The sequence below is a fragment of the Marmota marmota genome, unplaced genomic scaffold, assembly GCF_001458135.2.
Source record: "Marmota marmota marmota unplaced genomic scaffold, marMar, whole genome shotgun sequence".
NCBI lineage: Eukaryota > Metazoa > Chordata > Mammalia > Rodentia > Sciuridae > Marmota > Marmota marmota.
In genome coordinates, this window is record NW_025999869.1 from 267,901 (window position 1) to 283,196 (window position 15,296).

Consider the following 15,296-nt stretch of genomic DNA (forward strand, 5'->3'; position numbering starts at 1 on the left):
TGCTGGTAGAGAAATACTCAGCCATCCCTAGAAACCAAAAGCATCCAGGGATCACTGTCTTCACCTTCCCCAGAGCCTCTGAGGTCCTCACATCTTGTTCTTCCTAGTACAGACTGACAATCCAGGGTCGCAGGCCTCTGCCTAACATCACACAAGTGACTCAAGCGAGGGTTTGTATCCTGCCCCTGGGTACAGCAGAGCACCTCACTGCTCAGTGTCCTTGGAAAACAGTGTCCTCCCTCTGTCATGGACAGCTCGGATCTGGTCCACTCACCATCTATGTGCTTAGAGGAACATGAACATGCTCAGGATACTTGCTTCCCAGCATTGCTGCAATCTCAGGAGTCACCTCCATGTGAAGCAAGGACAGCCCTTCTCTCTCTGCAAAGTTGCAGTCTCAGGACAACTAGTACAGCTTCCTACCACCATCTGAAGCATAAGAAGGAATATATAACATTATATGTCCATAAATAATTAGAAATAAAAACTCAAAATTTAAGATGTTACAGTAAATAAATGTATATGAAAGTTTTAAGATGAAATTTTATTTTATTTTTTTCTGAAAAACAGGTGATAGAGAAAGATGAGGAAATGCCATGAGGACCTAACAGACCACCTCAACAGCAGAACAGCAAGCCCAGCACAGCCATGGCCCTGAGCTCCAGGGCCACCTGCCTGGCTGAACTCACCTCAGAGGAGGCTGCGCCTCACCCAGATGGCCAGGGAGTGTGGCCTGGCTAAGTCACCAGGAAGAGGAGGGTGCCATCACCCCTGTTTAGGATGCTCACAGGGGACTGGATGAGACATGTTTGTTCACACATCCTCTGGGGCCTGGAGGACACTGCAGTTAGAGTTAAGGAAGCAGCAGAGCTCTCTGGGGCACAGCTCTGGGTCATCCTCACCCTGTCCTGTCTCCCTCTTTGTTCAACTCCAGGCTTCACCAATGTTAACAGTCCTCTCCACTCTCACACTGTCTACAACACCTGACCAGTGATATGTAGGAGGAGTTAGTCTGGATTGGTTCATCAAACATACCCTGTGTGTGTGTGTGTGTGTGTGCATGTGTGTGTGTGCTTTGTGTGTGTGTTGTGTAAGAAAAGCATCACCTCCTCAGTGTCCTGGAAGCCTGGAAGGAGTCTTCCTCACAGGTCCACCTCACTCTCTTACGTCCCTGCTTGTGCTCCTTGTTTCCTGTCATTCATTGGCCATCTAGGTCATTGTAATTTAGAATTTAATTTTAAAGTATTTGTTTTTATTTCAACTACTGATATGCAAATTATTGAGAAGTCTCAAAGCACAAACTGTTTCATTGAAAATTTAAATGTTTATTGTAATATATTTACCCAGATAAAAACATGCTTTAAATGTTAAGAGTGGAGGTGTAACTCAGGGATTATGTCTCCTGCTGAGCATGCGTGAAGCCCTGAGTTCAATAACTAGCTATGCAGTAAAATGAAATAAATCCTATCCTGCCTACAAACTACAAGTGTTTCAAACATCTGTTCAGTGTACACCTGTTGTGGCAGCTACAATGAAATAGAGGAAGACAGAAGCAAGATCCTTCAACATCTGTTTTTTAACAGTTCCCTCTCAAAATTTGCAGTGAAATTCTTCTCAACTTTTTTTAAATCTATATCTGAAACAATGCTTATTATTTACCCTGCCATGGAGGTCTTGTGACAGCCTGGGTCCACACACACACACTGTTGGCCAGCCTGCCTCCTGAGCTGTACCTACCTGTGACCTGCAGGGCTTCAGTCTGTAGATGGCTTATCCTGCGTCCTTGCCCCCTGGTTTCCTGTAACTCTGTGGGATGCAGCCCTGGGGTCCCCTCGAGTGTGGGAGAAACTAAGAAACTGGGACTTTTCTCCCTGCTGGAGATGGTCCGTTGCAGCTGAAGCACCTGGGCACAACAGGGACCCTGTTGGCTCCAGGCTCCAGCATCCAGAAGGCATTTTGTGTTCCAGCAGCACTGCAGGAAGTGAGCACCTGGGTCGCTATGGCGTCCTGCCTGTGGCTGGGCATACACTCTCCACACTCAGTAGAGAGCGCACAGCAGATGCAGAAGGAGGAATGGGGTCCTTAGCTGACAGGCTCCCTTCTGCTCCACCAGCCTCACTTAGGTCATGGCCACTTTGCAGCCAACTCCTTGCATGAAGTCTCTTCAGCTTGAAATTTGTGGTGTTGCCTTTTATTAAAAATGATTTAATGTGGTTACTATGTATCAGGTGATTTAAACAGAAATACAGTCCCTTTCTAAAGGTGCACAGTTGTTCTATGCTAAAAAACATCAATTATAAACAGAGCTGAAATAAAAATGCTTATACAGAAATCACTCTCTCAGTTAGTTTGTTTTGTAAAGTAATTCCATACAGGGAATAGTCATCCAAACATTTTGATATATAGCAATAAGTTGCTTTCTGTTAACCACCAAATCATACTACAACATCCAGCTCTGCCTAAACCAGCCTGGAGTATGGTATTTTTCCACCTTAGTAAATTTATTAGAGTCATATTTGACTTGCATTTCTTGCTTACTAATATATCTATATGATTTTTCATGTTTCTCCATGTAACGACCACTTAATGGAATGACTATGTTCTTTGCACATTTTTTAGTGAAATCTTTTCTTCATAAATATACAGTGATATACTTATGTATTCAAAGTAGTAACTCAGTAAAATGGGCTACAACATTTAATTTCATTGGTTATTTTTATATTAGTTTCATCAGAATTTCCTGAAGCATTATGTTTAATTTGACAAATTTAATGATTCCTTTCAGTGTTTGTGTGCTGGGAAAATCTTAGTATGTTTTGGTGTCTTCTAAAATATCCTCCTTCAAATTTCTAAGAAATGAGGTTGAGTTATTTTTTATTTTTTTATTATTTTTAGTACATTTACTTCCGAGACAACAATAATTTATTTGGGGTACACTCTGCTGGTGGAACAGCATCTGGGGCATGGGGTGAAGTTTAAGTCTGGATCTAAGAAGAAAAATTACTAAGAAGTACATGGGGGTGTGGAAACGGGAGTCCACGCAGGATAGCAGGACAATGTTGAAGTTGGGAAGGATAACCAAGGTGTGCAAGAGCATTACAATGCAGAAAAAAGTCCCTAGTAGCTAGGGCCACTCAGAGATTCTAAGCAGGATGGAGTCTACTGGGAAACTCAATGGCCCTCCCTATTGTTTTTGGAATTAGAATTTGAATGTAATCCTAAGCAAGATTCTATGTGTAAACTTTGTAGTAAGGTTTTAATGCCATTTTCTTGGAGGGGACAACTTTTTCTTTGGCTATGAGGATGAAATCTCTCTTGTACAAATGTCTGTTATTTCAACCAAAGAGAAGAAGCACCTTTCCAGGGCTCACCTGCAGTGACCCATCTAATCCAGACAAACCCCACCTGCCTACACTTAACTCCCAGAAAGTCCATTAAAAAAAGATGGAATGATTAAGTTATAGTTCCATAATCTAGTCATTTTCCTCCTGAATATCCCTGAATTGGTACAGGAGCTCTGGTGAACATACCACATCCAAACCACATCTCTTAATGTTTCAAGTACTACCTCAGATGCATCTCTGGTAGGGAGCCTGCGTGAAACCCTCCTTCCACCCAGAATTGGCATTTCCCCCATGGTCATCCATGTGGTCTTGAATCTTTTTCACATAACAGGATCCTAAAGATTTCAGAGAGCAACAACCACTGGATACCCTCATGGTTGAATCTTGAGAATGTTCCTCAAGGAAGGCAAAGAAAGAGCTGCACTGTCTAAGTAAAATTAGACACAATGATATGAGCATGTTATCCTAGATACTATGTCACACTGCCACAAGCAGAAATGTCCTTTTTATATAAAGGAAGGAAAGCCTGTTATTTAACTCTTATATGTGATTTGAAACTTGCAGAATATTAGCATGAACAAGAATAGTACAACTAACTCCCATGAACCCTAAACTTCGACTCATCTATGGTTTACTGTGTACCCATTAATTGTCTACATATTTTTCACCATCCCTTGCTCTCTCCACCTATCAATAGGACACTTTATGTCCACTTTGTCTAAATATCCACTATGTATTTTGTAATGATATGAATATTTTCCCCCAGAAGGAGAAAGTCCTTGTCAACTTAGGTATATAAGGTGGATCCAGGGGAGCTGCATGAGGACTGTGAATGCACAAGCAGGGGACTGGGGAGGCTCATCCCTGAGAGGAGCAAAGGGGTACAGCACTGTGGAGTAGTAACCCAGGAGACGGCACCAGGAGATCTTCATCATCTGACGTGGAGAGAAGGAGAAACCATAGAACTCAAATCCCCTACTTTACTGTTTCCTGAAAGACAGGTCCCACACTCAACATTTTCCTCAGAGCCCCAGTGACATCCTTGTTCCTGAAACTGTAGATTAAGGGGTTCAGCACAGGGGTGAGAATGGTGTAAAACACAGACACCACCATGTCCTTCTGAGGGGTGTGGTAGGAGCTGGGGAGCATGTAGGTGTAGACGGCAGCACCATAGAAGAGTGTGACCACCATCATGTGTGAGGAGCAGGTGGCCAGGGCCTTCCTCCTGCCCTCTGCTGAGTTCATCCTGTGGATGGTGAGGAGGATGCAGGAATAGGAGCCTGAAATGACTGTCACAGGGATGAGGAGCATGAGGACACAGCACAGGTACATGAGTGTCTCATAGAGCGAGGAGTCTGAGCAGGAGAGCTTCATCACAGCAGGGACTTCACAGAAGAAGTGCTGGATCTCCCGGGATCTGCAGAATGGGAAGGTCATGGTGACAGGAGTCAGCATGAAGCCATCCACTGATCCCAGGAACCAGCAGCCAGATGCCAGGAGGAGACACACTCTATGGTTAATGAGGACTGGATAGCGAAGTGGATGGCAGATGGCCATGTAGCGGTCATAGGCCATGGCTGCCAGAAGGAAAAACTCAGAACCTACTAGTGTCAAGTAGAGGAACATCTGTACCCCACATTCAGGGACAGAAATGGTACTCACACCTAGCACCTGGTCCAGGAGCATCTTGGGCACAGTGATGGAGATGTACATCATGTCCATGAGGGACAGCTGGCTGATGAAGAAGTACATGGGGGTGTGGAGTTTGGCACTGGAGTGTATCAGGATGATCAGGACAGCATTTCCAGACAAGGCCATCAGGAAAACCAGAAAAATGACCACACAAAGCAGAGCTGGGTGTTGGGATTGCCTGAAGAGTCCCACCAGCATGAAATCTGCCCACCCTGTGTGGTTGGTCATCCAGGTGGTGATGTCCATGAGGCTCTAACTTGGCCACCAAGAAAGCTTTGGGTTAATGTTGTACAGAGGGCTGAAGTGACTTTTGAGCTGCCACACACCTGTGCACCAGCCTGATTGTGGCAACCAGAGGACGTTCCAGAGCCTGTAGATCCTAGGAATTCAGATGACCTGTAGTAAACAATATTTTTAAAAAAGTATCTAAAAGCTCACCTGTGGGTGAAGTGAGTTGGTAACTTGTAGTGAGGTTGCAACAGTTCAAGTTCATGAACTTCCTGAAGAAAGCAGTTTGTCAATGACAAGTGCGTATATTCAGAATTGTTGCTCAAAAAAGTAGGGGACATTTGCAAACAAGGGGAATCACTAATTCCTGAGTTTAAGTTATTCAAGTGTGAAATAAGTGTTAATATTTCTGGTTTAACAATCTGGTTTTAGCTGGCATTCTAAGACTCTCAGATCTATATGGTATATTCAAAATGTTTAAAAAGTTGCTGAGACATAATTTGTGGAATGCATATTTAACATTTGAACCCCCTAAGCCTATAGGACCAGGACATGCCAGGAGGTTCTGTGAGTCTGGAATGACTCTGCTGTTCTCTCCAGCACACTGCAGTCTTCACACAGGACCAAACCTTTTGAGACCTGAGGAGCACCCATCTATAAAAATCCAAGGTCATGGCTGGTTTCCAACCTTGACTCTTGCTACCCCTGACCTCCCCTTCCTTGTCCACTCTGCCTGAGAGATGATGAGAATAACATCTGAGTCCAGTGGTGAGGATGAAGTGAGGCAAAGAAATGAAAGTTCCCTGAATTCTGACTTTGACAAATGGAGAAACAGGCATGCTGTTGATTGACATCTGCACTACCCACTCTTCAGAACCTGTCCTAGACCTGGCTGTCACTGCTGTTGTTATGAGATACCGTCCTTCATTTCTCCAATTTGGGTAACTATTTATGTCTCCAATATTTGGTTTTCAGGATTACATGAGAAAAGACATGCAAATAAAGCTTACAATCAACTTTAAGGAAAGTATTTGGATTTGACAATTTTTATGTTGCATTATTTATTTTATATAAAATGAATAAATAAATATAAATATGAACAACTGTCCGAGATAGTTATTGGTATGACCCTCACTAAGCACAGCTTCCTGGAAAAGCTCTTATGAAAATTCAGCCCAGCCAGGGCTCCTCCCGGTCCATCTTCAAGCTCTGCCATTTGCACTCAATCTCAGGTGCAGAACAAGCATTTGGGGACCACCGCTATTCACCAGAAAGGCTTTGGCTGTTTTTCCAACACCATCTGGTTTATTTACAGCCACAATCAATTTTCATGGACACTGAGAGACAGAGAGTTAACAGAACCACACGGAGAGGTCTCAGGGCAGCTCACTGTTGCCTGCTTTTTCTTGATGCTCAGCCACCTCTGTATAGATGCTGAATACAGGTCAAGGGCTTGTTAACCTTGTCTGCACTTCTAGAGGTCATTTTCAGACTCTACAGGGAAAACAGCATCCATAATATTTGAGGCAGGATTTTTATATAGTGACAAAATAAGTAAAAAGGGCAATGAACATAAAATGTGCCGCACCTTTCTTAAGGAAATCAATAGTGGCTTCTTCCATGTTTTCTATTAAAGAGATTAAACCTTTCCAATCTTCTGCCTCTGAAAGCATAACTGTTAAATTTGATTCTCTCTCAGCCTGAGAGTCTGATGTCTCTTCTCTCTAGAAAGACTAACAGTAGCTAGAATACAAAGGTATTTTTTTAAGAAAGGAAAGTTGAAGCACATTTTCTCCCTTGTAGTATTTCCTAAATCAGATGTGATAGTCCACTTTTGACAGCCCTTGCTGGAAGGCACTGAAGCAGTGGACACAATACACGGCTTCTGATGCTGTAGCCCTAGGGTCCAGCATGAATGAGACCCACTGCAGAGGTGGACAGCAGGAGAGGTGCAGGCCCAGGGACAGAGATGGTAGGTGGGTAGGGGATAGTAGGTGGATGACAAGACAGAGGAGAAAGACATGATAGACAGATGGACTTCCTGTCCATGAAATCCTAACCTGTTGGCAGATGAAGGCTGAGCTCTTTGGAGAATTTGAGATCTTTCCCATGAACTGAAATCACACCTTCTGTCCTGTCAACCTCTGTGGACAAAGTGGAGCAAGGAATGGACACAAACAGCTGCAGTGAAGACAGGGGCAGAATTTTCTGAGAGGACAGAGGAGAGAGGGGGCAGTGAGGGAGAGGCTCTGCCACTGTTCCAGAGCCCAGAATCCCGAGAACACACAAGACCAGGGACAGTCTGCTCCACATCCTGGGCCTGTCCCACCTGCTCTCTTACTCTTCTCTAGGCACCTGCATACGTTTCATGGGAACAGCCTGATGCACTTTTAACTTGGTTAATTGGTGACAATTTTGATAGAGAAACCTTATTAGCCAGCAGCACCCAGGAATTGCTGACCTTGCTCCACCTTTCACAGAGCCTCTGAGGTCCTACTCTTCTTATTTCCTTCTAGTACAGACTGACAATCCAGGGTCTCAGGGTCTCTGCTTAACATCACACAAGTGACTCAAGACAGGGCCGTGTCCCACCCCAGGGTGAAGCAGAGAACCTCACTGCCTCAGTGTCCTTGGAAAACAGTGTCCTCCCTCTGCCATGAACAGCTTGGGTCTTGTCCACTCACCGTGTGTCATCAGGGAAAAATGAACATCCTCAGGACACTTGCTTCCAGCATTGCTGTGACCCTAGGAGTCACCTCCATGTGAAGCAAGGACAGCCCTTCTCCCTCTGCAATGTTGCAGTCTTGGGACAACTAATGTAGCTTTCTATCAACCATCTGAAGCATAAGAAGGAATATATACTCCTATGCCCATAAACAATCCCAAATAAAAATACACTCCTTAATATGTTGCAGCAAATAAATTCTATATGAAAATTCGAAGATGAGAACACATTTCTATTTGTCAGAAAAACAGGTGATAGAGAAAGATGAGGAAATGCCGTGAGGACCTAACAGACCACCTAAACAGCAGGTCAGCAAGCCCAGCACAGCCATGGCCCTGAGCTCCAGGGCCACCTGCCTGGCTGAACTCACCTCAGAGCATGCTGTGCCTCACCCAGATGGCCAGGGAGTGTGGCCTGGCTAAGTCACCAGGAAGAGGAGGGTGGTGTCACCCCTGGTTTAAGATGCTCACAGGGGACTGGATGAGACATGTTTGTTCACACCTCCTCTGGGGCCCGGAGGACACTGCAGTTAGAGTTAAGGAAGCAGCAGAGCTCTCTGGGGCACAGCTCTGGGTCATCCTCATCCTGTCCTGTCTCCCTCTTTGTTCAACTCCAGGCTTCACCAATGTTAACAATCCTCTCCACTCTCACACTGTCTACAACACCTGACCAGTGACATGTAGGAGGAGTTAGTCTGGATTGGTTTATCAAACATACCCTGTGTGTGTGTGTGTGTGTGTCTATGTGTGTGTGTGTACTCATGTGACCATGAAGTGGATTCTGTGAGACACTATTATTATAGGGATAAAACCTGAAGGTCAGAGTGTAACTAATGCATCAAAACTATCACTCTGGTCAATGCTGTGGGAATCTAGACAGAGGATCCACCCCACATCTTCCCCCCACTCTCTCACCTCCCTGCATGTTCTCCTTGTTTCCTGTCATTCATGGCCATCAAGGTTGCTCTACTTTAGAATTTAATTTTAATCTTTTTGTTTTTATTTTTATTACTGACATGCAAATTATTGAAAAGTCTCAGAGCACAAACTGGTTCAATGAGAATTTAAATTTTAAAATTTAAGTTTGTCCTTTTAAAAATTTAAAATTGTCCTTTAAATGTTAAATCCCTAGAGTGGAGGTGTAGCTCAGTGGTAGAGCTCCTGCCTAGCATGCCTGAAGTCCTGAGTTCAATGCAATAAAATGAGATGAAGTCCTATCCTGCCTAAAAAGTGCAAGTGTTTCAAACATCTGTTGAGTGTACATCATGTCGTATCAGCTTGGATAAAATAGGAAGACAGAAGCAGGCCCACCATCCTGGAATTTGTAACCAATTCCCTCTTAACTTTGCTCATGTGTACATTCTGAGCCATACTGGTCATTTCCCCTGAGCGGAGGTTTTGTGATGGCCTTGCTCTACCACACTGTCTGTTGGTCTGGCTGTCTCCTGCAGCCACCTGACCTGTAGGGCATCAGCCTGCAGGTGACTTGTCCTGCTTCCTTGGTTTCCTGGTTTCCTGTAAAGCTGTGAGATGCAGCCTTGTGGGCTGTTGCAATGTGAGTGGAATAAACAAGCTGGGTGTTTTCTCTGGATATGGTTCCTGGCAGCTGCGGCATCTGGAGGTGACAGGGACCCTGTGGGCTCTGGGCTCCTGCACCCAGAAGGCAGGTTGCAGTTCTGGCAGCACTGCAGGATGTGGGCATTTCCAGTCAATCAGCAAGATAGACATCTAGCAAGGGCTTCTCATAAAAACAGAGACACAAAACTGAGGTGCTCAGTTCCCATTCTGCCAAGGAACTATTCTTCCTGCCTTCCCATTCCTGACATGGTTTCCCTGTGTGGGTGTGTGTGAGGTGACCTGTGCTTGGTGTTAAGTCCTCTTGAGCAACGAAGGCGTGACATTACTGGACATCCCCCTCTGCCTGTCCTTAGAGTCTGGCTGAGGTGTGCACAGCTGCCCTTGCTCTCTTTGGTCTTCATAACATACAACACCCTCCCTGTCCCTTTGCTTCAATCTGTCCTCACAGTAAGGTGAGTCTTCAGGAGGCAGCTCTTAATTGGGCTTGATGGTTTCATAAACTCAGCCCCTCTGTTCATGTTGGAGAGGTATTACACAAATGTCTGTCCTAAGACAAATTCTAGCACATAATGTTCTTTAGTGTCCTACAAGTCCAGTTCTGTCTGCCCACTGATTGGTCTGAAGTCAATGGGGGAGAGTTGTGGTCACCTGTCCTTTTTCAGTTCTTAGTAATGTTGAAGACAGAGAGTGGTTGTGGGGATCAGAGACAGGGCTGTGGCCTTGGTGCTCCGGTTCTACTATGAATAGGAAATGTCTTCTCTGGACTTTGGGTAAATTGGGGAAGAAAGGGCTCAGAGCAGCAGATGAGCTTCTACCATGCAATGGTATTCAATAACCATCACAAGCATATTCAAGCATATTTCATAGTGGGGTTCTGGTGAGTGTCTGCAGGGTTCCTGACTGTCCTATGCAGGAGGTTGCACACTCACACAGCTGGAAATGCTAGAGTGAGTTCCTGCAGAACCACGTCTAAAGCCGAGTGTGTGAAGGGCAACTTCCACCAGGTTGCAATCAGGCTGCTAACTCCTTTACTCTCCACTGAGCACAAACTGCACATAGGGCAAGAGGCCCTGTCCTGCTCTACAGGATCAGGCCCGAAGAGGGAAAAGACAACAAGTAGGAAACTGACACTAACCAGACTACTAGGAGCAGGGATTTGGTGCGCACACCTGAAATCAAGGGCTTACGTTAAATTTATGCATTCAGTAGAAGACAGTTTCCCTGGTTCTTAGCAGAGTTGTTTTATAAAAGATCCCTCATAATTGCTTTTGTGTATTCTAACTCCAATATGACAGTTATGTGCTCAACTTAACTTCAATGTGTTTGAGGCTATTAAATAATTCTAGGACTCCTCCACAGCAGGTAACTGTGGAGAAAAGTTTGCATGGACATATTTAATCATATCAGATGTTAGGATAAAGTTAAATTTCCCAACTTTAACCAACTTTCCAAAATAAATAAGAATTCCCTATTGAAAATGTTGCTGATGGGCAGTTGTCAGAGCTTTGTCAAAGGGCCTGGCTGAAAAAGCCAAGCCTTGAGTCAGGAGTGTCAATCATGTGAATGTGGACTTGGGAGGAGTGAGAATAGGTCTGCAGAAGGAGATGACCTGTGGCCACTCCCCAGCACCTTCCTGCTGCTGTGTCACAACAAATGTCTTGTCCTGTCTGAAAAATAAGGCTTGAGGGACAGCATCCCCAACAGGGGTCAGGAGCCAGAACGTCACTATGGTACCCCTGGACACATCTGTGGAGAGAAAAGATGTGTGAGTTCTCTCTCTTTCAGCAAGGAGGTCCACGGAACAAGATAGAGGAGAGTGTGGCTGCAGAGTCACTAATCAAGACCTCTGAGACCAATCAGGAGGCAGGCCTGATTTTATTGAGCAGTTACCATGTACATATACTCAGGCAGTAGCTGAGCAGATTACAGGCAGCCACCAGTGCAATGTCTGCTAACTGTCCTTGCAGCCACCAATCAAGGAGTGGCTTTGGAGTAAGTGCAGGGACTGCCACACATGGCCTCATGCCCAGGGCTGTGCCTACAGGGGTATGTGGCCTGCTGTTCACATGTCTAGCACAAGGGGAGTGGCCTGCCACCAGAAGCCCTTAACATATGCCATGTGTGCAGTACTCCATGCACTTGTCCCCACAAAGAGCAACTGTTTGAAAATGTGTTTGAACCTTAGATTTCTTAATACATGTTTTGATCTTCTCCTTTTTCTAAAATGTATTCATGTTCATTAAATATATTGTACTGAAGTAAGTGCAGTGTATAATATTTTGTGAATTATATTAAATATTTCATATTTCAAATTGAATTAATGAAGTACATATTTAAGACTTTCCTTTAAGAAATATAATATGAAATTGTTCTTTACTAAATAATTTTAATGATTTTATTGGTGCATTATAGTTATACATGGTAGTTTCATTTCAAAATATTAGTATGTGCATGAAACTAAATTGCCACCTTTCAGCCCCCTGTCCTTCCCCTTCCCCTCCCCTTTCCTATTCCCTGACCTCCTTCCTGTTGTAATGGCCTTCTTTCTATTTATTTGTTGTTTTCTAAATTAGCACTGTGCAGATAAACATAAGGGCGGCCTTCCCTGGGGGTTTACACATGTGCACAGCATAGTTGGGTGAATTTCATTTCTCAGCTCCTCCTCTCCCCATCCCTGCTCACCACCCCAACCCTTCCACTCCACTGTCTTCCCTTCTTGAGGTCCACTCTTTTCCCCATTCCTTATTTTGTTCTAACCCACATAAGAGAGAAAACATTCCACCCTTGGTTTACTTACTCTGGCTTATTTCACTCAGCAAGAAGTTCTCCACCTCCATCCCTTTGCTCCACCTCCATCCATCTACCAGTAAATGACATCATTTCATTCTTCTTGGTGGCTCAGCAAACTCAGCCATATTACTCCACATCTTCTAGATCCATTCATCTCTTCACAGGCTCCTGGCCTGGTCCCCTATCTTGGCTCTTGGGAGTTGTGCTGTAAACGTGGATGGATGTGGCTGTGTCACTATACTAGGCCAATTTTAGTTCTTTTGGATGAATACAAAGGAGTGGGACAGCAGTGTCATTTCGGGGTTCCATTCCTAGTTTTCTATTATAGCTAGTGTTTTCCAAAGTATTATTCCATGCTGCAAGCCCAGCTGTCGAATTACACATGGCACAAAGAACAAGCATCTTCTAAAACAGAAGGCTTTGCCTCTGCAGGTCACAGACTGGGCTCTGAGGAGTGGACTTCTATTTTATTCTTTCAGAGACAAGAAGCCCCTCCAACCTCCTTTTGGATGATGTCTGCAGTATGTAGAGAACCAGTCACACTTCACAGACAGACAGAATCCCGAATGGCAGGAACACATTCCTGTCCTTCTCCTGTCACTCTGCTAAAAGGTTTGCCACAGAGAGACTGCATTTCGTTCTCTGTCCTAACCCTCCTCTTCTACTTCTCCTACTGATCTGTGCCTCCTTCCTCCTTTCCTTTTGTTCATTGTGGTTTTTAGATCTTATTAGCTAGAAGTTGGGGTTGTCCTTGTTGGTTTTTAATGAACTAAATATTTCCTGATCAATGTTAACTTTACAAAAATAAAAAGCCCCCAGGAAAACTAACAGTTTAGGGAAGGACAGATAAATTGACAGCAGTAAAGGAGGCTGGGACAGAAGGTGATAACAGGAAAAACCTAGGAGGGCTGGGGAAATCTATGGCAGGTGCACCATGAGGAAGGAAGGGGTTAAAAAGACCCATCTCTCCATTCACTAAAGCATCACCAATTGGGTTAATGTGGAGACACCCCAAGTGGTGACCTGGGTCAATGCGTGAAGTAAATACATGAGACCTCTTACCTGAAGCCCCCACAATGAATGGGAGGAAAAATTGTCAGACATCCTCTCCCCTCTATTCTACCCTTCCCTCTTTCTCTTTATTCTCCCTCTCCCCTCCCCTTCTCCTCTCCCCTTGCTCTCTCCCTCTCTCCCCTCCTCTCCTCTCTTCCACGAGACACTGTTTTCCTGCAGTGTGATCAGAGCAGTTGACTTGGGGCACAGGTGCAGAGTGATTCCTCAGAATAATCAAATTTCCTGGATTATGATTCTTATATAAGCTGCTTCTAGGATGTTTTTCCATTGAGAGAAGATGAACCTCTGTAGACAAAGTACCTCCCTGGACATATTCCCAGCTGACCTCCTCTTAGCTATCTGTGGCCACTGCATCTGAGCACAACTTCAGAGGGGGAAAAATGTCCAATAAGACCAGAGTGACTCACTTCATCCTCAGGGGCTTCTAGACATCCCAGAATGGAGGCCGGTGGTCATTGTCTCTTTCCTGTTGGTCTACACCTTTGGCCTCCTAGGGAACATGTCCATCATCACAGCTGTGCTTAGAGACAGCGGCCTGCTCACACCCATGTACTTCTTCCTGAAGAATTTGTGTTTTCTGGACCTGAGCTACACCTCGGTCACCATCCCCAAGGCACTGGCTACCACCCTACGGGGCCCTGGGGTCATTTTCTACCTCGAGTGTGTGGCTCAGCTTTACATGTTTTTCACACTTGCTTCAGCTGAGTGCTTTCTGCTCACGGCCATGGCTTATGACCGGTTGGTGGCCATCTACAGGCCCCTGCTCTATGGGACTATCATGAACCATGGGTGGTGCTGGCCTGCGAGGGCAGGGCCCTCTACTCGGCCTTCCACACCGTCAACACCTTCTCCCTGTCCTCTGTGGGCCCAACATAGTGGAGCACTTCTTCTGCGACATCCCTGCTCTCATGAGGCTCTCCTGTGCTGACTTCCACCCCAGGGAGGAGATGGGCTTCGCCGTGGTCAGCTGCATCATCTTGAGCTCCTTCGCCCTCACCGTCCTCTCCTACATCCGCATCCTCTCCACCCTCCTACGGATGCCTTCCGGGGACGGCCGCTGGAAGGCCTTGTCCACCTGCTCCTCCCACCTGACCACCGTCCTCCTGTTTTACGGCAGTGGAAGCTTCACCTACCTGAGGTCTGCTTCTCAGGACTCCCCCACCCAGGGTCGCCTGGCACCGTCTTTTACTCCATCCTCACCCCTTCCTTGAACCCCGTCATCTCCTCTCTGAGGAACCCAGACATGAAGGTTGCGCTGCAGAGGCTGAGCTGTCAGCGGAGTCTGAGCGCTGGGTGCTGCACAGCTGTCCTTGGTCCAGAGGTCTGATGCCCAGGGGGTACAGACAACCTCCTCCATCCCTCCCCTGCCCTCCTGCAGAGTCTCCCCCTGCCGACGTCCCCACCCACCACCTGCTGCTTCTCCTCTCTCCCTAGAAGTTCTTTCACTTCAGTGGTTTTACATTACAGTTTCACCACAGAAACATACAAATATTGATTTCTTCATATTGTACCATAAAAATCATTTTTAAATAATAATTCTTCTATTTAGTACATCTGTAAGAATTCTTTTTTTTTTTCTGTGAGTTTTTCTTGAATGGTATTCTCAAATCTTTATCATCACCCTCATGCTGTGGCCCCTAATAATGAATTTCCTTTTTTTTTCTTTCTTGACATCATTTCCCTGAATATAACAGGAGGAACACATTTTTAACATTTCTAAAATCTACTGATTTCCCCCCTATATTCCAAACTGCCTGACCATTCCTGATGCAACTATTCAGCCCATTCTCTGCTTAGACATCCAAAGAGTAGAACGCATTGTCTTTGATCTTTATCTCTCTAAATATCATGAATTTCCAGTTCTCA

General features: G+C 45.2%; 1 protein-coding gene and 2 pseudogenes across 1 annotated transcript; 2 read left to right on the forward strand and 1 right to left on the reverse strand.

Annotated features, from left to right (window-relative positions):
- Nucleotides 1-1,483, forward strand: part of LOC107147937 — a 42,581-nt pseudogene extending 41,098 nt beyond the window's left edge.
- Nucleotides 1,484-4,319: 2,836 nt separating this feature from the next.
- On the reverse strand, nucleotides 4,320-5,282 carry LOC107148151 (olfactory receptor 2T29-like). The gene has a single exon (XM_015492790.2). It carries the CDS (start codon nucleotides 5,280-5,282, stop codon nucleotides 4,320-4,322), a length of 963 nt encoding a protein of 320 aa, XP_015348276.1.
- An 8,437-nt stretch (nucleotides 5,283-13,719) lies between these two features.
- LOC107147939 lies at nucleotides 13,720-14,757 on the forward strand (annotated as a pseudogene).
- Nucleotides 14,758-15,296: the final 539 nt, after the last annotated feature.